Source organism: Archocentrus centrarchus, chromosome 15, assembly GCF_007364275.1.
Source record: "Archocentrus centrarchus isolate MPI-CPG fArcCen1 chromosome 15, fArcCen1, whole genome shotgun sequence".
NCBI classification, from domain to species: Eukaryota; Metazoa; Chordata; class Actinopteri; order Cichliformes; family Cichlidae; genus Archocentrus; species Archocentrus centrarchus.
This window is the reverse complement of record NC_044360.1, coordinates 17,514,218-17,536,326: the sequence shown is the minus strand read 5'-3', so window position 1 is coordinate 17,536,326 and position 22,109 is coordinate 17,514,218. Positions and strand designations below refer to the sequence as shown.

The 22,109-nt window shown below is 40.2% G+C and overlaps 1 protein-coding gene across 1 annotated transcript; it reads right to left on the bottom strand.

Annotated features, from left to right (window-relative positions):
• Window positions 1-3,200: 3,200 nt before the first annotated feature.
• On the bottom strand, window positions 3,201-21,929 carry golga7bb (golgin A7 family, member Bb). Its single transcript, XM_030748147.1, has 5 exons — window positions 21,818-21,929; window positions 12,579-12,704; window positions 10,611-10,763; window positions 6,557-6,658; window positions 3,201-4,835 (listed from the first exon to the last, which is right to left on the bottom strand). The coding sequence occupies exons 1-5, from the start codon at window positions 21,827-21,829 to the stop codon at window positions 4,752-4,754; spliced, it is 477 nt and encodes a 158-aa protein (XP_030604007.1). The 5' UTR covers window positions 21,830-21,929; the 3' UTR covers window positions 3,201-4,751.
• Between the last annotated feature and the right edge of the window lie 180 nt (window positions 21,930-22,109).

Below are 22,109 nucleotides of genomic sequence, written 5' to 3'. Positions count from 1 at the left end.
ACTTAAAACAACACCAAGAGTCTACATCCATGCTAGCTGCTTTATGAGGCTGTGCTTAGTAGCACTTAATTGCTAGCGTTAGCATGGTAACATTCCCGCAATGGCAGCACTACAGTTCAATAGGTAAAATGTTCTTACCATTGTAACATCTAGTAATTTACACTAATATCAAAGATGACACGATGCTGATAGGATTTCTGTTAGTGTTGCAGGTATTTGGCTATAAACAAATCTAAACCCAATGATGGTGCTAGACAAAATGGTCATTTATCACAAAATTATTACAATTCTTCCTGTGGGGAACATTTCATTTAGTGGAAATCTGTCCAATAGTTCTTGAAACAGTTCATTCAAAGCTACATTGTGACAGCAGAGGATCAATAAAGCCATAAACTAGGTTCTCCCAGCCATGATTTTTGTGCTGATTTATCATGTTGCTGCTTTACAGGATATTTGAAAAAAACTGATCAGTAGGTCCCTCAGGAGAAAATTCAGGGCATCACCAAAGTCAAACCTGTGATACCTGTTAAAAATTTCATTGCAATCCATCTAGTAGTTGTTCAGATTTTTCCATCTGTAACATTTCCATCCACGTGTCCATCTGACATTTAGCAAACATTTGTTTGCAAAGAATGAGTCCCTTGCAGAAACTAGGCACTCGTGTTCACTTCTTGGAGCAGATTAGTTAGTTGCTTTTTGCTAGTCTTGTTGGACAGCTGCTTCCATTGTCAACCAAAATGCAAAAGCAGTGTGTGAATCATGACGCAATGATTCATTAATGTTTCAGTTCATTGAGGTGAGCATTTGTTGATGCACTGCTCTCTTAAGGTCCCACCACAGCATTTCAGATGAGTTGAGGTCTCGATTTTGACTGGGCCATTGCAACACATCAATTCTATACTTTTTCAGCCATTCTGTTGCAATGAGTTGTGTTTAGGATCATTGTTTTGTAGCATGATCCAATTTGGGCCAAGCTTTATATGTCAGACAGATGGCCTCAGAATACTGAATATTCTAGAATACTTTGGTGTGCAGAGGAATTAATGGTTGTCTCAGTGATTGTAGTGTGACCGGGTCCTGTGGTTGCAAAACAAGCTGAAATCATCACCCCTCCACCACCGTGCTGATCCAAAAGACACACTTCCAGAAGTGCTGTGGTTTGCAGCTTTGCAAACCTAAGCCATGCTGCCATGTTCTATTTAGAGAGAAGAGGCTTTCTCCAGGAAACCCTTCTAACTAAGCCATATACTTGTTCTGTCTTTGTCTAATTCTATTGTCATGAACTTTAGCATTTAATATGCTAACAGAGGCCTGTAGAGTCTGAGGTATAGATCAGGTTTTCTGCAGGTTCCGTGAGCATTGCACAGCATTGCACAGTCTAATCTTAGGGTGAATTTGCTGGGATGTTCACTCCTGGAAAGACTGAACACTGTCTTGAATGCTTTCTGCTTGGGAACAGTGTTTCTCACTGCAGAATGATGAACTTCTAATTGTTTGAAAGTAGCCTTATAATCCTCACCACATTTATGGGCAGCAACAATTTCTTCTTTTCTTTGCTGATGTATTTCCTCCTGGGCATTGTATTAACACACATCTGAATTCTCCACACCAGCAAACTTCCAAAACCTCAGCTTATATAGAAGTGCTCACACCTGCTGATGATCAATTAATCATGCACATTTGATTAGCAGCACCTGGCTACCATTTACCCTCTGAATTCCTATGAAGGCAGTATGGGTGTACTTAGTTTTTCACACATGCTTCTGTATTTAGGCTTCATTTTTGTTAATAAAAGATGACACTGTGAAATATATCATGCATTGTTGTTCATCTGAGGTTGTATTTAATTAATTTTAACACCTACTAATAATGAGAAATTTTAATTATACCCTGATATGTGAAACCTTAGAATTGAATGAGGGTGTACTTTCTTTTTCATGTGAATGGAAACTTGGTCAGGCTACCTTTCTGTGAACAGCATCAATCAATTTGTGTCCCCCTTCCCAAAAAAGTCATTACACCCATCACTGTAATCCCACACACCAACAATACTCTCACCAAAGCTCCCAGCAAATGTGAATTCTCCAAGAAGCTTTGCTTATGAGCTTTGCACAATTAAGACTTTCCCCTGAGGATCATTAACACCACTTTTTCTCTGTACCTCCTACACAAAGTGAAGACATTGCTATAATTACCAACAATATCATAAGCTACATTGTGAACACTTGTTACATATGATACTATACAGCAGCTTATGCTGTACAGACAATTTGCTTTTGTAGATGCATTGCCACTAGATGCCCAGATTTAGACCGACTGTGAAAACTTGTATCAATACCGGGCATCAGTGATTTCTTTTTTTTTGGAATTGAACAGGTTCATGGCAATCTCTATCAACTTCTTTACAGTTCACAAACTGTGTGGCTAAACAATGACAAACATGTACATTACAATTCATCACCTGTACAGTTCATTTACACTCTGTTTTTTTTTTTTCTTTATACATTGTCTAATGAGCTCCTTTATCTGCTTATTGGCAGTGCTGAGTCATTTTTAAGTCGGTCGGTCCATCAGCCCCAGGCGGGATATCCATTCCACTGGGATGAAACATGAAGGCATCAAAAAGCACAGGAGGCATAACACAAGCACAACTGAACTCAACTGCTGTGGTAAAATGTCTGGGTAAGTTCACCTCATTCAACTAGTTAATAAAATGTTATGTTGAAATTAAACTACCGACTGGAATTGAGCAAATATGTAATCGCTTCTGCACTCACTGTCCAGTGAGTGGCTTAACTTTAACTTGACATGGCTCTAATAAAAGTGCATAAGGCTATTTGCATGCAAGGGCTCTCTGCAGAAGGGTTTGCTCCCAGCCCACTTACACTCTCGTGGTTTGTTAAGAGACTGTGTTTATAGAGAAAAACAGTGAAAATGGTAAAAGATGAAAACCAACATTGTGGCAGCAAGAAATAAAAATAATGCAGAAAAGGAAACAGTGAAAAAGCTTTCTGAAAGGTCTTGTCTTTTGTTGGAAGATGTGTGGGCATTGTTGTTGATGTCTATTGGTAATAAGCATGTGCGCTACATCATCTTTAATCTTAACAGCCTCCACACACGTACGTATTAGTCATACAGGCTGTTTTATTTCCCCGATGAGAGAGGTTTTTATGCACCTTTGTGTGTGTGTGCTGAGGATTTTGTAAGTTACCCGTAGCATAGTGCAGCAGTGTGAATAAGTAATATTAGATGGACATTAGTTTTCAATCTAACCCATATTATGTTATTTTTGTGTTAAAACTCAATGTGTCTAATTTACTGTTTATCTGATCAAATTTTGTTATCTGCATCAACATATTGTGGTAAATGCTACTTAAAGTAAACAGAGACATTTTTTAATCATTGCTTTTGTGTAGGTTTAGGTATTGAACTTTGTGTGGGCTGACTCTGTTGCACACACCTATACTCACATATAAACATGCATCTGCCAATAACACCCACACTGTTTCATGCATGTAGCAGGTGTAGAGATAAGAGCCCACTGTCTTTTGGCTTCTTCTGAACCAAACAAGTCAGACTGAGTCAGTGTCTTATTTAAAGTACTGATCCTTGATGTTTAATATTTTCTTAATGATCTCTGCTAAGCTGGATCGAATGGCACAGACACACAGGGGAACAGGGGAACTACCAGAGTCTTGAAGGGCCTGGGTTTGCTTGTTTTCCCAATGAGCTGAGACGCAGGTCAACTCCAACTCTAAGTCTACCAGAATCTGCTTTTGTGCAGGTACACATGGCCACAAGCTACAGGTGTGTATTTGTGTAGAAGCATATGTGCATGTCCCCACGCAAATATGTATCTTTTTCAGGGCAGCACTTTGACATGGCTGTGTGCATTTCTATGCGCAAGTATGTGACTATGCAGGAAGAGAGCGAAAGAGAGTGAGAAACAGTATGTTCGAGCATGACCTACAGCTGTGATGTGGATCACTTGTATTCACTCCTGTGAATGAGACGAATAAATAATTCAAGGTGCTCTCTGTTAGCCTTTTGATATTGAAGCCAAGTGTATGTGAGCAGAGCAGAGAACCAAGCAGTCCCACAGTTGGCCCAATTTGCCAGGATTCAAAGCAGCTTGACCTAAACCACCTAAGATGAATGCAGTCATTTAGCAAGAACAGACAGCTACGAGTCTCCCAGTAGGGTGGTGGTTTTCTTCCTTTCAGATTTCAGAGATGTTGCACAAACCTAAGACTGCAATGCCAATGCATGAACAGACAAAGTCTGTACAGTGGCCTTTTATCAAAAAAAATAAATAAAAATTGAGCATTGAAATTTAGTCTAATGAAGGGAAAACAGATATGATGGAATGAAAGCAAAGGTAAATGAAAAAAAAATAGAGCAAAAACAACATATGATTATTTAAGTTTGGATAGCTCTTGGAGAGTGTAGGATATTTCTTTACAGAAACTCTGGATGCTGTTATGTGTCTAATGCTTACAGTATGTGTGGGTTCTGTTGCACTTGTGTTTATTCTGTTTTGTATCCAGGGTGTGTTTTTAAGCCAGCTCTTCTTCTGGAGGTGATACATTGTAGGCCTCAGCAGAGAGAGTATGAATGTTGTGAATCACCTCCTCGCCTTTTTCTCTCCACTTATCCTAGAACCTGGTGCTCTCATGTTTCAGCATGCGGATGTTGGTAAGTGTGCCGCTGCCCCTGTGGTGGTATCCATAAGCCTGGTGCTGCCCCTCCAGTCACCGAGCACTGCTGCCTGATGACATGGTGCTGCTGGGACTGGAGCCGCCTGAGCCCCGGTCTTCAAACACACTGATCTCCAGCTGAAGATGCAATGAATGTCAAGGATCACTGTGACAAAAACGATATTAAAGTGCAAGGTTGACAAATGACAGAGGGATCCTAAAGCAATACACTTTTAGAAACCTCAGTCAGGTCCAGAACTATTTGGCCAATGACAGCCCTGTACACTTCAGCATTCATCCTGCTACCTCTGTCAGCAGTCACACAATCAATAGTGGCCTGGTCCCACTGCCAGCCATACATGCCTATGCCATAATATTGCCTCCACCATGCGTGACATATAATGTAGTATTCTTTGGATCATGAGCTGTTTCTCTCCTTCCCCATACTTTTCACTTCTCATCATTCTTGGTTTCATGCATCCAAAGATTTTTTTTTTCCAGAAATGTGCAGAGTCTTTTAAATGTTTTCTGGCAAAGTCTAATCCAGCTTTTTTGTTTTTCTGTGTAACCGGGGGTTTGCACCTTTTTATAAACCATTCCTGAAGGTTTCTCTTGTTTGTAGACAGAGAAACCATGACACAAATATTCACTAGGCTAAGCTTAGTTATTAGATTATGTTTCACTTTTCTACCACAAAGGTCAAAAAGGGTCAAGCCTATGGACTCTGGTCTTTAACACGATGAGTGGATTCTAATGGTGGCCAAGCCTGTGTCTGGCACCTGTCTATATTATGTTTACTTGTATTTGTAGCTACATGAAGGTGAGAAAGCTGAGCTGTAAGCAAAATATTAGAAAGCATTTTATCTGAATTAAGGGATAACACAATACTAGTCTGAAGTGTAAAAATGCCCCCAATAGGAGGAAAGCCTCATGACCTCTAAAGACAGGTGATTCTCCTCAACACCAAGTAACACCATCTGAACTTAGATATCAGTCTCCTGAACCTAAGCTCATAAAAAACAATGCATAACAGTGGTCTGCCATGTATTTCCTTAGTTTCATTTCTCATGCTGCTGTGGTTTTCCCCTTTCAGAATTTCTCTTATGCTTCTGTCTCCTCTGTAATAACTTTCTTTGTGCATCTCTGGTTGCTTTGCTTCCCTTCTTTTCTGTCCTTTGAGACTTTCTCCTCCGCCCATATTAATTTCACCTCTGAATTTCAACATTTCGTTCTCTGCATAACCACTCAGACTTATAAGAGTTGGTAATGGGTTGACTTGGAGCCTGTTTCTTTGGGCCAGTGTGGGCCAGGCCTGTGTGATGGTCTATTGGACACGTTTGCTCGCTCCATGTGTCTGTACTGGTATCAGTCCAACTGTCAAAAACAGATATGGTGCTGTCTACTCGTGACAATGTAGCAACTCATCTATTAAAGAACAGCTGCATAAAAACTTGGAAATCATTCAAAAGGCTTCAACATAAAACTTTAATTTCAACTGCCGCTTGACCACATATATAAATTTTTCATATTTCCTTATTGAAGTACAGAGCTTTTAGTTTTTTCACCCTGTCCTGCTAAAGATTTATTTGTGATAAAAAAAAAATAGTTGGACAGTGAAGAGCTACTCTGCAGCAGCTGGACTTTAAGTGTCTTGTTAATGGGCATCCTGATGGTAATTTATGAGTTTTAAGCGTTTTACCACTTGCTGTATCAAATCCAGATGTTTCTAGCAGTTTCAATAATTCTAAACAATGTCTTTGATAAGTCTTATCAGTGTTGAGCTATCCTGTCTTGGGCCTTTATCCGCTATTTGTTGCACACTTGAACAGAGATTACAGTAACACATGGGAGAAGGATACAACCCTCATTCCTCTCTCTATGGGGTCTGTGAGCAGCAGACCTCGAGGAGCATAGATCTTCTCATTCTGCTCCTGGATGTAACTTGATATCTTCCTCAGCACCTGGAATAAAACACAGGGCAGAGAGGGATTAGAGAAGGACTGAGGTACCTCTGGAGGTAATCCAGATTTGATTAGAAATGTTGAAGGTAAGGTGAAAACACAATTTTTTGTGGGTGCATTGTGTGTTACATGGGGTAACCATGTATCTAAAAGAAGTTAATGTGGACCAGGTTATTTTAACCTCTTCCAGTGTTGTCTTGAGTGGAAAATATGAAAAATAGAAGAAATTAATTTGCAGTCCTTCTGTGCATAGTTAGCATGCAGCATATGACACCAGCTCTCTCAAATCATTGCCTGTCTTTATTTTTCCTGTGCATTATAAGCCAAACTCAAAGTAATTCCATTATGCTCCAAGTACAGCAGTTATTTTTTTTTTCTACATACTTCCAAGCCACTCATGTCAAGCTGGCCTGCATAAATTGAATTACTAAAAATGATGAGTATGAGTTTTTCTCCTTTTGAACGTTTCCATTTGGAAGCTTTAGTTCATAATTCAAAAGATGGCTCTCTTTTAGGCTGAATGTCATGCTTTGGTTAACTGTCAGGGTAATCTGGAAATGTTCAAAAATATGAAGTGGACAGTTTATTTAGATTGCATTGGAAGTGGACGTTTTTTTTTTTCGGTTTAGCAAGTGAGCATTGCAGCAACTGTGTAAAAACCACAGAGGAGCAGTGGAGGGAATCTGTGCAGTTCAGGCCATGCTTTGGCATGCAAATTCAAACAAGCATGTCTGTATACATTCTCTTATTCATTACAACTGCACACAAACTGTTTTATCTGGAGACCTGAAAAGTGTCTAAAAACCTAAGAAACAAATGTGGTTCAACGATGCTGCTGATAGCAACCAAATGTCTGCAGACTGATGGCCAGTAATGCCAAACAGACAGCTATTAGTGAAAGTGGGTTGATTAGAATTGCTTATTCAGTCTCAGCTATGCCTCCATGGGAACAAATTATGCTGATATGCCATGGTTCTCCTAAACTCTGCCAGTATCATGTTGGCCAGCTCCAATGGTAGCGCTACCTTCCTCTGGGCCTCATGTGCACCTATAAAGTTGCTGCCACTTCCAAAAGGTGTGGTCTTTAGCAAAAAAAAACTCATATGTTTTTTTTTGTCATGTGTCCTGCTCAGCTCTGAGCAGGACACATGACAAGCATTTGCTTGTTGTAAATCCTTCCAACAACTACCTGCTCTATTTTAACAAGGGCACTGCACAGATTTTTTATCATATTTGGCAGGGTACCGACTGTCCAGCGCTGCTGATTTGGACATTTGCATTCATAAGTACAGTTCTGCTGAGTAATGACAAGAAAGTTTCCAGGCTGCAGTGCAAATGTGAAAATGGTTTTATTGAACATGACAAATTTACATCCTTTTTTTGTGAGTTAACTAAAGGTCACTGTAGCACTCAGCCTAGAGCGATTAAACCCGCACAGACTGAGCAACACACTGAGCAGTGCTCCTCTAGTATGTCAAAGGCCTGTTACAGCTGCAGGCCCAGCTGCTTATACAGTGACCCTTGCTAGTAGAGACTAAACAACAGAAGAATAGTTTTTGTCTCCCACTGGAAAAAGAGCAAGATAGTTTTGCAACGAAATGTCTGGAAAACATTAAGACATTGCATTTCTCAGTGAAAAGAAATTGAACTGAAGCCATCGAAAGGCATTGGTTTGCGCTGCTGTTCTTAAAATTAGTGAGATTCATGTGAAGTAACACTAAGCACAAAGCAATCAATATTTCACTTATAACAGTGACATATCCACAAATTTCTTAATGTAACATAAACCGATTCTTTTGTTACAAAGTCAAACAGACTCAAACATAGCAGTGAAGAGGCAGGGAGACACACATAGGAGCCCTGACTAATCAGTTTACTGTGGCCCGGGGAAAAGGCCAATCCTTTCACTTGCTAGCGAGCTCTCGGGGCAGCTCAATCCTCTTCAGCGTAACAATATGACAGTCAAGTATCCAAGCTGTGCCTCTGTTGTACTGGCATGTGTGTGACAGCCCTTCTGGGAAAAGCTTTGTGTTTGTGACAGCGTACACACAATCCCCTGCTTACGCTACCAAATGCAATATAAAGGATTTTATGTGTGTGTACGCGTGTCTTTTAGAATCCCACACTGTATGTTCAGCTACATTCTTGTCAATAATACAAGAAGGAAAATAGGAGATGGAGGGCACAAAATGTGTGTGAAGGAAGTCTCATGAATGCTTGTGTGCACACGTATCTGTTCCGACATGCTCGGAGCAATCAGTGTCCTTTGATGGTTTGAGATGTAAGCATCAAGGGACTCCAGTGAATCTGCACCCTGATCTATGAACGCTGTTTTGTGGGACATACACACAGCATCAACTTGGGTGGGTGTACTTTATCATCATCAGTCATGATGTCGTTCAGCCAAGATGGCTGAGTTAAGCAAATAAATAAACAACTCTCCTGAGAAGCTGATAGAATCTCAGCATCTTAATGGAGCATCACCCAGCTGTCAGCGAGATGAAAAGCGCCTCTGACTAGGCTGTTTCTGCATGGCTTCAACACACCAATAAGTCTTTTTGTACTTCTTGGTCAAGCTCCCAGTGCCTCTGTAATGCTTTGATAAAGAAATGTTTACAAAATGCAACAAGACAAGGGAGATGAATGCTGTGGGTGACAGAGATCAGAACAGAGAGGAATGCTGAAACTTTATGTAACTCCTGTCCCATCTAAAACTGCGGCAGGTACGCACAAAATCACAAGAGGATTAATCACGCTCACTGTGTCTGCGCATGTGATTGTGTTATGTGTGCGTGTGTTCCTGTTCCATCTCAGTGACTAACAAGCAGCTACACAGCCATGCGGAGCTTTGAGCACCTGCCCTTTGTCAAGATGGGCATCTTGGTTGCACTCAAGGTAAGTGTCAGCTGGCGTGCCATGCCTTATCCAGCGGCACACTTGTGTGGCCCTCAAAGTGAGTTTCAAAATCTGGTGGTCAGACAGCTGAGGGGAACTTTGTGCCAGAGAGAATAAGATTGCATCTCCTATTTTTTGAGTATGCTGTTCTTTGTCTGAGAATCTAAATGACTGTATGCTCTCATCTTAAAGACGCAGAGTTCTTTAGAACACACAAGGTGGGAGAAAGCTGAATTCAGTGAAAATTGTGGTTAGCACAGTCACAGTCAGAAAGTTGCTTGAATTTAGTTTTGAGTTTAAATATTGCTTTTGCCTTTTTATCCCAGTCTCAATTAGGTAGCATGTTTTTAGGGGGCAGGAGAAACCAGAGCTCCCAGACAAAACTCTTGCTGCTAAGGAAAGGGAAACTGGACTTGTATTAGCCACTTGCTTTGTCTTTTCTCAAGATGAACTTCTTGTTTGGACTCAAGGCAAATATATTACAGCTGCTGTACCATGCTTTGCCCACAGTCACACAGTTGTGACCCTCAGAGCAGGTTTTAAAATGCTTTGCTTTGCTCTGTCAGTGAGTCCAAATAACTGGGAACTGAGGGAATGGGGGCTGGGGTGGCTACAATTTCCTGATATTCATTAAACATCTCATAGGTCAACCAGAAGTTAACGAAAAACAACTTTTAACCAAAATATAACAACTGCTGAACCGAACAACGTCATATTCAGCACTACACTTACTCAGATCTCCAGCAAAAAAAAAAATCCAAGTGTGCAGCAGACTGGATGAATGGTTGTATTTACAGTAAAGGTCTGCTGTGCAAATGGTGTGTTTTTCCAGGACTAGACTGTGTTATTGGAATAATGATTGTATTTTTATATGTAACTAATGATAGAGCTGCAAGATCTATAAAAAGTAAACTTTCATATGCTGTAAAAAATTTGAAATCTGGGACAATAATTATTTTATGTTTTTTTTTTTAATTTGAATTGATAACACCGGAGAAACTAATAGTCTGGCAAATGTGTCTGGTTGTGTGCATGTCGGTGTACACAGACATTTTACCTTTTCATATCGCGTTTCCATGCAGAGGAAGATGATGTAAGCTGTTGCACAAGCCAGACATCCTTCCAGGTATGACTGACCTCCGATTTTTTCAGCCTCAGCATAATAAGAGTTGAGGGTCTTCACCGTCTCCTCAAGTAAAGTTCGCTCAATCTACTTACAAACGAAAACAAACATCCAGGTCGGAATATGAAAGGCATGCACACATCACAAGGACGGCACAAGTGAAATGTGTTCTGGCATAACTGCAGGAGAAAGTTGCTCAGTTTGAAAACAGTCTGCCAAATAGACTGGCTGCATTCTGCTCAAACTAAAATGCTTCTATTTTGTCAAGGAATTTAGAAAAAAAAACACCTTATTTGCTGAATATGGAAAACCTGATGAAAGATTACTCAGAACTATGACAGCAAGCTATATTTTTTTCTCCATCTGACAGAGACGATTTGCAGTAAATTAATGACAAAAATGGTCCCTTTACATTGGCTTTTACTCTTTTTCCGCTTTGCTCTGTGTGGATTGTCTGCTTTATATGTTAATTACTAGAGAAATATACAAAAACACTCCTAACACCATTCACTAATTAAAGCAAAGTAAAGGGCCTAAAGTTGATTTTTTAATGAATAACACAGTCTCTCAGAGTGCACAGTGTTGAACTAAAGGCACTGTGATGTCTGCTTTTGCTTTACCCACAGACAGTTCACCTATTCATACATTCAGGAGATGTTAGAAGTGCAGCAACATTATACATCACTTACACTGCAAAAGTTTGCATCCATTTGTGGATGAAGTAGGTGGTGCATCTTGTACTTTGTTATTATGCCTAACATATGCATTTTAAATACTTTATAATTGTGAGGCTCAACATTGCAGGAATGAGAGGTTTTCTGGTTTAGAAAGCATCCTATATGTACACGTTATTGTAAGCATTTCTGGAGAGCGATCTGCTGCCTGCAACATCCTTCAGCATGACCGGTTTGGCAGTGGGTCAGTAATGGTGTGGGGTGGCATTTCTTTGGAGGGCCGCACAGCCCTCCATGTGCTCGCCAGAGGTAGCATGACTGCCATTAGGTACCGAGATGAGATCCTCAGACCCCTTGTGAGACCATACGCTGGTGCGGTTGGCCCTGGGTTCCTCCTAATGCAGGACAATGCTAGACCACATGTGGCTGGAGTTTGTCAGCAGTTCCTGCAAGATGAAGGCATTGAAGCTATGAACTGGCCCGCCCGTTCCCCAGACCTGAATCTGATTGAGCACATCTGGGACATCATGTCTCGCTCCATCCACCAACGTCACGTTGCACCACAGACTATCCAGGAGTTGGTGGATGCTTTAGTCCAGGTCTGGGAGGAGATCCCTCAGGAGACCATCCGCCGCCTCATCAGGAGCATGCCCGGGTGTTGTAGGGAGGTCATACAGGCACGTGGAGGCCACACACAATACTGAACCTCATTTTGACTTGTTTTAAGGACATTACATCAAAGTTGGATCAGCCTGTAGTGTGTTTTTCCACTTTAATTTTGTGTGTGACTCCAAATCCAGGCCTCCATTGGTTAATAAATTTGATTTCCATTGATGATTTTTGTTTGATTTTGTTGTCATCACATTCAGCTTTGTACAGAACAAAGTATTCAATGAGAATATTTCATTCGTTCAGATCTAGGATGTGTTATTTGAGTGTTCCCTTTCCTTTATTTTTTTGAGCAGTGTACATCACTTTTGTGTGTGTGTGTGTGTGTGTGTGTGTGCGCGCGTGTGTGTGTGTGTGTGTGTGTGTGTGTGTGTGTGTGTGTGTGTGTGTGTGTGTGTGTGTGTGTGTGTGTCTAGAATGCATCACTGTGATCATGTTATTAAGCTACTCTGAGCCACCACTCTTTCTGAATGAGTCAAGTGAGAGTTATTTGAAGTGACTTTAGATTTTGGGGGCATATTAAATTTGTCTAGATCTGTTAGTGTGCGTTTGTGCTCACCCTGTTGTCAAGCTCTGAGGGGAACTTGGTCTGGAATCGGCACACAGTCCCTTCACTGTAGTCTCTCTGTATAAACACCTTGGTTACCAGTGATGGACTGTGCCGGAGCTCCTGAAGGTTGTGGAACTAAGAAGTTACAAAGGAAAAGAAAAAAACAGGCAAATTAATTCTGTGGTCAAGAATACATTTACACTCATGTATGCACATTATATCTCCATAGAGATCTCCATATCCTGGGCCTGCCCCGGGCCTCCTCCCTGTAGGACATGTCTGGAATACCTCATTTAGGAGACACGCTGAAAGCATCCGTGTCAGATGCCCAGACCAGTGAAACTGGCTCCTTTCAATGTGGTTGAGTAGTGGCTTTAATCTAAACCCCTCCCAAATTATTAAACCCCTCACTGTATTTCTAAGGTTGAACACAGACACCCTTTGGAGCAGCTCATTTTTGTCGCTTGAGTCCATGATCTTGTTCTTTAAGTCACTACCCACAGCCAGTGGCCATAGGTGAGGGTAGGAATGTAGATTAACCATGCAGTGTTCAGAATTGCAAATAAACCCCGAAACAAATCTCAAGAATTGTTGAGCTGTTACTGAACCAACATTTTAGGTTTACAGTAGTTCGCACGCTCACTGATATCTTCCATCATCAATAGGTCAGACTGAAATAATAACACTGAAAGACTATTCATTACAACACTCTGGTCATGAGCAACATGTTTTACACCCAGTCATTCCCATTAAAAGCATACAGCAGCAAGCAAGTGGGCCAGTGTAAACTTTTCCCCTGCTGCTCTAAATTACTGTCCTCAAGAGGATGGTAATTAGAGATAAAGAAGAAGTATGAAGGGAGAGGGGTAGGAAGGGAGGAGGTGAAAAAATAAAGTGAGAAATATGAGGTTGTGTTCATTTCAGACAGAACCTAAAATCATTTTATATAAACACTATGGTTCATGTGATATGGTAAACATTTGTGCAGCTGTTAAACTTTTTCTTCAAAATGAGTTTTGTTGCTTAAGTTTGGCCAGCTACAGCAGTGTTGCTGTGATCTACAGTACCAGTCAAAGGTTTGGACACACTCACCTGAATGGGAAAGTGTGTCCGAACCTTTGACTGGTACTGTAGATTATTATGTTTGTAGACGCAGTCCGCATGCCTTGGTGCTTGGTTTTATACACCTACAGTCATGGAAGTGATTGGAACACCTGAAATAAATGATTTGGATGGATGACTGAATACTTTTGGCAGTATAGTGCAGTTAAACAACTAAACAATAGCATTCTTAGGTTTAAAACTACAGAAAATTTGGGGATTTCATCATCTATTGTCTACTGTACAATGTCATTAATATCGTTAAGACTCAGGGAATCAAGCAAAATCTCACAGACAACACTGATTAGCTAGAACTACATGTAATTAAAACACAACTTCTGTATTAATAATGAAAGTTTCTGGCTCATGAAAACTTTTGAAAACCATGCCAGTGGCTCCACAAATTCAAGTAAAACTCATGTAAACCAAGAACTCTATGAGCAATATCCAGGAAACACTGCTGCCTTATCTAAGCCTTAAAAAATTTACAATAAATGAAGGTTAATCCTCAGAGTTAAGAAAGAAAGGACCCTCCAGCTTGTTATCAGTGCACACTTAAAAAGCCAGCGTTAATGATGGCATGGTGCATTAGTTCACACTGGCTGGGATAACTTGCACATCTTGGCACACCATCGACGTTAAATAATATGTACATATTTTGGAGTAACAGATGCTGCCTTCTGGACAAGTTCTGTCTCAGGGAAGGCCTTCAGCAAGACGATGCCGAAGCACATTCTCCTGATATTACATCAGGATGTCTCTATGCCTGCAGTTCAGACCTGTCACACACTGAACATTTGTTGCATCATTAAAAAAAATACAGCAAATAAGCCAACAAACTGTTGAACAGCTGAAATATTATATCAAGCAAGATATCTTATCTTATGCTATTTTTTCAATAAATAATAGAGTTTAAATGATTGCATCTTTGTGGAAACAGGGTTGTAGGCAGACATACAGTACCAGCCTTTCATTTCTATATATAGTGTATCACTCACGAGCAGGAATAGCATCCAGGCTGCTATTTTTGTCTGCTAACAGCCACAACCATCTCACAGCCAGAGCTTTTAATATCTTTCTTCTTTTTTGCTTTCCTTGTCTCTCCAAAAGAGAGCCTGTACTCTTTCTTGTGTTATCTTCAGGCCATCACGATGAACAACAAGTCTCTCTATTAATAGAAGCGATTTACAGTTTCTGCACAGAGCTGAGCATCATTTATCCAAGTCAGAATCAGCTGGCCACGAGAGAGGTTCATTAGCATTACACACGTCCTTCTTTTATGAATGTGTGGAGATGAATGTGGCGGTATGCACTGTGAATACATGCAAGTAACCTATGTGATGTGGTGCACTGATGCAGAAAGCATTCCTTCATGTAAGTAGCAAGAACACAAGTGAAAATGTTCTATTACAGTTTTTTCTCGATTGCTTTGGTGCAATTTTCACATCAGAAAAGTCGTTCTCATTACTCTTAATGCAGTTCTCAAATCAGTGATGCATTTCTCCAACCACATTAGCCTTTCTCATTTTGTTTGTACACACTGCTATTATTGCTATGCATACTTCACCACTACTTCCCCTTCAACCACAAAGGTTCTCTACTGAAAGGTGAGATCTGGTGACTGTGGAGGCCATTGAAGTACAACATTTTTCCAGTCGTCTATTGTTCAATTTTGGTGAGTCAAATAGTAGCCTCAGTTTCCTGTTCTTAGCTGAGAGGAGTGGCACCCAGTGTGGTCATTCATAGGTGCTCTTCTGCATACCTTGTTGTGGTTGATTGCCTTGTTGCCTTCCTATCAGGTTGAAATAATCCGACTATTCTTCTCTGGACTCTGACATCAACAAGGTATGAACTTCAGCCTGCTGTCTTGACGATGTCTACATGCCTAAATGCTCTGAGTTGCTGGCATGTGATTGGCTGATTAGATATTTGCAATAACGAGCAGTGGATGTTGAATGCATGTAGCATGACTTTACTGGACTTTATAGTAGTTGGTACTATGTTCTCAGATTGGATATATTGTCCTTGTCTGTTTTCTGATGCATCTACTTTTACGAGTATCATTTTGCTTTTCTAAATTTCAGCAATTATGTAAACTTTCAAATAAAACCTTCACATTAATTTTATGTCTGAACACTTTCTACGCTACATCAGGCTCACAGTTCTCTTTGCAAAGTTAGTGAGGTTTTGATAAAAAAAAAAAAATTGGTGTCTAAGTCTTAAAATGGTGGTGAAAGTGTTTTAATTCATTGATCACAGAGTCAAAGTGATTGCAAATTTTTACATGTTTTGACATATGTGAAAAAGGTTTTCATTGTTTTAGTGTTGATTGTAGAGGTGAGTCTGTGTTATGAAAAATGCCTTAACAGTTTTGAAAAGTTAATTAGGAGTAGGGAGAATGATGACCCTGATGTGAGAATTAAACCAAAGCGATCAAGAAAAATTGTAAATGTAGATATGATTTTTTTTTAACTGAGCAGGTTAAATGCAGTTAAACACATATGAAAAGAAGATTAAAAAGGAAACATCAAATATATGAAATAAGGGTTACTTTCCACTTCCAGGTGGAAACCTATGCGTGTCCAGTTGTGTGGATTGAAAGTGGAAAGGAGGGAAAAGAAAATCATTATGAAAAAGGGACTAGGGAAAGAAAGCTGAAAAGAAGTATGGAACAAAGCAGATATGAAAATATACAGATGGAACAAAAATACAGAGAAAAATAATTGAGTGGTGAATCAGAAAGGAAATAGGAAAATATGCAAGAAGAAAAAAAACAGAAAGTATGACTTTAAAAAGTGGATAAAAGGAATCAAAAAATAGGAGATTTGGATTTTGCATGCTGCTAAGACCTAAACACTTGTGCAGAATACCAGGGCTGACGCCAAGCTTTTTGCTGACAAGGCCTTTGAGAGCAGTCCAGTCACGAGTCATCTGAGTGACCCTCACTGGCTTGCCTTACACTATTACATCCAGTCCAGCAGGACAGTTGGTCTAGTGCTGACCAACTGACCTCTGCCTTACATTTTTGTACTACATATACTACTACTCCTTGCAATAAACAAGAAAGGCGGGAGTCTCCCTTCCTGATATTTGCCCAAACATGAGATCTCACAGTATTCCATCTCGTCCTTCGTCACACTAAAGAGATTAAAGCTGGAGAGACACTTGAAAAATGACTGATAACCTGTCTGTCTGTTAACGCACCTTTAGACTGATTGACAATAATCACGTAAATTTAACATTAGAGAAAAAGCATGCTATCAGCTCTGAATCTTTATATATCTATCAGAACCTCACATTGTCCTCATTTGTCTCCATGGTTTTGGTTTGTACCTGAGTTCTTCTCCAAAACTTTGTAAAAATCTGCATTTACCAGACCACTTTATTCTGTTTGAATACACAATTCTGTGGAGGGAGATGAGTGTCAGGATGAGTATCAGGTGTTATGTGACAAAAGGACAGCAGCAAGAGTGAAAAGGAAGGTTTACAAAATGGTAGTGATGTTGAAGACAAAGCTGCCTGGAAGGAGGAAATGAGGAAGACCACAAAGAAGATTCATGGATGTAGTGAAGGAGGACATGCAGAGGGTTGATGTGACAGAAGATGATGCAAGAGATAGGGTGAGATGAAGCCAAAAGAAGAAGAAAGAGCAACTGCACCAGCAGGATGTTGGTGGATAGGTCTAACTAGTGATCTATGACAGTTTAGACTGAAGAACATCTTCCCAATCAAATATGCACTTTTCAATCTGAATAACCAGGGAGCTTATACACTTTTTCACATTATATACACCTGCTGAAACTGCCATCTTTCCTTTATAATACTGAACATAAAAATATTTTCTTAGTCTTGTGGTGGTGATGTGACTTACAGAAGTGTCTGTGTACATTTAAACCTTTAAGACAAATGGGTTTTTCTTGGTAGGCTGCCCATTTTTACTCTCTTTTTATAGGAGGTATGGGTGCATTCCTGCATCTAAATATAGAGCAGCAGCAGACACCAATGTTTAAGTGTCATACTGATCACACAAGACTCTGTTAAGAAGCTTTGAATCGTGTTACACTCTCTGACTTCTCCTTCAACCCACACATCTATTACTATTATTTAGTTTAACATTTTTTGCATGCATGCTGATTAGGCTGACAAAATGAAAATTAATTTCAAAAGGGATGTGCCTCACCAGGTAACACGCTCATAAAAAGGTGCTGCGTTGAGCAAACAAAGATGAATGAAAACCACAAAGCTAATTCTTTTTTTTTTTTTTTCTTTTGGCCTGGTTTCTCATTTGGGGACATTTAAACAGGAACGCTGCACATTTTGAAAGAATGATTCCAGTAAAACTTGTAGTTATTGTTAGCAAAAGGGCAATTGGAAAAGTCATTGTCCTTTTTTAAAACATAAAAATGGATCCAGTATTTTATATATTAAAATAAATTAAATTTATTTATATGGTGCCAAATCACAACAAACAGTTGCCTCAAGGGCTCTTTATATTGTAAGGTAAAGACAATAATTAAAGCCATAAGTGGCGACGATCGGAACCTCGCACCCAGCGCCTGATCGAGCCTTGGTGCACTCGGAGGTTGCCGTGGTCGGGAGCGTCACGGGCTCACCTGAATATTGTCAGCCCAGTAGGCTACTCATACCTTGCGTCATTCTGCCACCGAACGTCTCCCGTGCCCACTAGGTGGCATTGGCAAGTGCTCGCTATTCACATGTCATGATGCTGTATGTAATGCCAGCACCCATCAATGAAAATCTAATGCTCATGGGATGATGATTTTCAGTCTACTGCTGATTTCCTTTTTTTTTTTTTTTTTTAAAGCTAATTCTTACTGCATGGCAATGACCTACATAAACAAAATCATAAATTACTTAATAAACTGTATAAGTTCATACAATTTCACTTCAATTCAGTTTTATTTTTATAGCTCCAAATCACAACAACAGTCACCTCAAGGTGCTTTATATAGATATAGATATAGATATAGATATAGATATAGATATAGATATAGATATAGATATAGATATAGATATAGATATAGGCTTAGGGAGGGGCAGCCATCTGTTGTGACTTGGGGATGAGGGGAGAGAGACAGGACAAAAGATACACTGTGGAAGAGAGCCAGAGATGGATACTGATTAAATGTGTAGTGGTATATAAAAAGAGAGAGAGTGAAAAGAAGTGAACGAAAAAGAAAAACTCAGTGCATCATGGGAAGTCCCCAGCAGCCTAGGCCTAAGGGAGGGTTGAGGGTCACCTGATCCAGCTCCTCAAAAAAGTAAGTTTTAAGTCTAATCTTAAAAACAGAGAGGATGTCTGTCTCCCAAATCCAGACTGGGAGCTGGTTCTACAGAAGAGGGGCCTGAAACCTCTTTCTCTTTTAAATACCCTAGGAACCACAAGTAAGCCAGCAGTCTCAGAGTGAGGTACTCTATTGGGGTGATACAGTACTATGAGGTCTTTAAGATAAAATGGGGTCTGATTATTCAAGATTTTGTATGTGAGGAGAAGAATTTTAAATTAGATTCTGGATTTAACAAGGACCCAATGAAGAGAAGCCAATATGGGAAAAATATGCTCTCTCATACAGCCAGTTGCCAATTTAGATGACAAATAGTGCTGCTCCCTTATACACAGTTCATTACAATTTTATCTTGAATAATTTTCTTGAAGAACTCACATATGGTGAACAAAAAAATTATGCATTTCACATTCCATAAGTATACTCTGCCACTAGTTGAGCAGACAGAAACATTTAGCCAAAGGCAAAATGACTCTCTTGACAGGAAAATATCCCATTTTCTCTGTCATATCTTTTAAGTCCTACACCCTGAATCAAACCCACGCTTTAATTCCTCCAGTTTGCATCTGTAGATTTGTGTGAGCCTCATTGCTCAGACATGTTTCCTAGTTAAGTCACTCCAACTCAAGGAGCACATAGAGACAACATGGGTGAGTGCTGCCAGTGGGCATGCATTGCAAATGGTACACACACAATTACAGCACAGCAAATGCATCCAGAGTTAGACGCTTCATTCTTGTTTTTTGTGGCCTTTTGTGCATTTTTCATCCTTTTATAATAAATAGTGGTCCTCTACCATTGAGAGCAGAATTTTGCATGCTTACTGCCAACCTGGGTTATTGGTAGGTCTATAAATCAATGGTGCTTAGACAGTGTTGACAAAACTGTGAAATTGCCATGACATCTAGGTCACAGAACGGTAACTGTGGGACCAAAGCTTATAGAAAAAATAATTTTCAGGAAAAAGGTGGACTATTTTTTTCAGTAGACAGCTGAGGCCTTGCCAGTCTCTGTGGTGATTTCAGTGTTTTTACACATTATTCCTCAACAGTGTCATACTCAAGCGAGAGATAACCTACAGTCTGTGAGGAAACTCTGGCAGAAGTGGACTTGATGGATCCAAAGACCATCCATGCAGCACAAACACTCAGCAGAATGAGCTGATTGTTACTCAACACTTAATGCAGTCGTTTGCTGACTTGGCGAACAATAAATGTCATAGGATGAGTTCTAATATAATTTGTGACAGGGAAACAGAGACAGAGTGGGAGACAGATGGATAGGAAGCAAACTGTGGTGCTCATCTCAGACTCAAATCACTGATGGTTACAAACTGCAGCAGCCTGTTCACATTAAATATTGCCATGGATAATTGATGGGGCTTGGACATAAATCTATCCCAGGTCCACACTATCCATGTGTTTGTGTGCATGTGTGCATTTTGTTTTCTGTGCAGGCATGAATATGTGTGTGTGTCTGTATGTGTGTGTTTAATTGATGGGGCTTGAACAGGGATACTGGCAGACCACCAAAGGAAACCAGGGACACTTTGCCAGGGTCTTGCAGGCTCAGAAAAAAAAAAAAAGCATCAATCTTGCCAAGCTTCTTATCCACTGCACCTTTACCTGCAGAATCATTATGCGAGAATTACACCTTCACTCAGTCACAAGTTAGATGCTCATGTATACATAGTCCCAATACATGTACATAGGAACACACAAACACATACAAACACAAGCACATTACTGTATGAGTATAGCCATTAGAAATGGGCTGCCTCCTCTAATGAGATCATGATTATTATAATGTCTTCAGCATTATGGTGACATCACCAAGGACACAAGTGGGGGGAGAGGAAGATGTGCTGCTAGCCTGGCAGCTATTTGAGTGTTCAGGCAGGTATCTATCTATATGAGTGGTTTTGTGAGTGCAATAGAATCACAACTGTGCAGCATAAAGTCACACGACATTACACGTATGTAGTTGGGGACAAAATGAAGGCTGAGGATGTGTGTAGTCTGACCCATGAGTACTGAGAAAATGGAGACCACTTTATGCCATCACACCATGGATTTTTATATGGTGTATAAAAATATAATACATGGGTGAGGTTTGAAAATTCATTGCAGTTTTCTGATTGTTGTGCTCTGTGACACTTCCATAACAATAACATTTATGTCATGGGCTCTCTGCATTTTCCTGAATAAATAATTTAATTTTTTTCAAGGCATGAAGGGAGTGTGGCACCCAAAAGATGTGGCTCGCTGAAAATGCAGGGATAAAGATTTGTCAAGCTGATTTAAAAGTATGACTGAGGCAAAGACAGGGTTAGGCTGTCCCTGTCCATGGTGCTGACTGCTCCATCATCATTACCACTGTCATCAGGCTCCTCCGCTTAGAGCCTACTGGATCTGTCTGAGTGATATAGGTTTCTGTTTCTCATCAGGCAATGCCTGAGAAAGCAATATCTGTGTTAGAGGGGGAAAGGAAAACAAACACTTGTTTATCAGATGATATTAGTCACAGCTTATAAACACTGATTAAAGTAAGAGAAATTGAAGCCGTGGAGGAAAAACATGTCCTGACGTAAGGATAACGTTACACGACTCTCCCGACTTCAGATTCAGATCTCATGATCCAGTCGGCTGATTTGATTGAATAAATAACATTCACCCGAATCACGATCAGGCACAGAAATTGGAGGTACAAAAAGCAAGACATTCAGTTACAAGACGGCAATTCTCGTTCTGCATCTCTTAGAAAAATAGCAAAGGCAGGTACGGAATAATTCTTCAAGCTTTATTAATAAAACACTAACAGAAAATGTAAAGAATTCCTTACCTCTGTCGCCATATTGCAGTGAGAGGGTGCAGGATATGTCCCGTGCTGAAAAAGGCGACCGTTCGCGCGTGTTGCTTGGGACAACGCGACTACAGCCCGGCAGTAAGCAGCCTGCGCGTGCACGGGTGTGTGCGTGACTGCGCGCGCTCCTGTGGAGACTCACGGCGGGATGCGGTCACTGGTGGTTATGCTAATTACATATGAATTTCTGTTTCCCCAAAATAATCTGCTTTCAGATTCAGTCCTCAAGGTCAATATTTCAAAACGCAAACGGACAGGGGGTTTTAAGCAT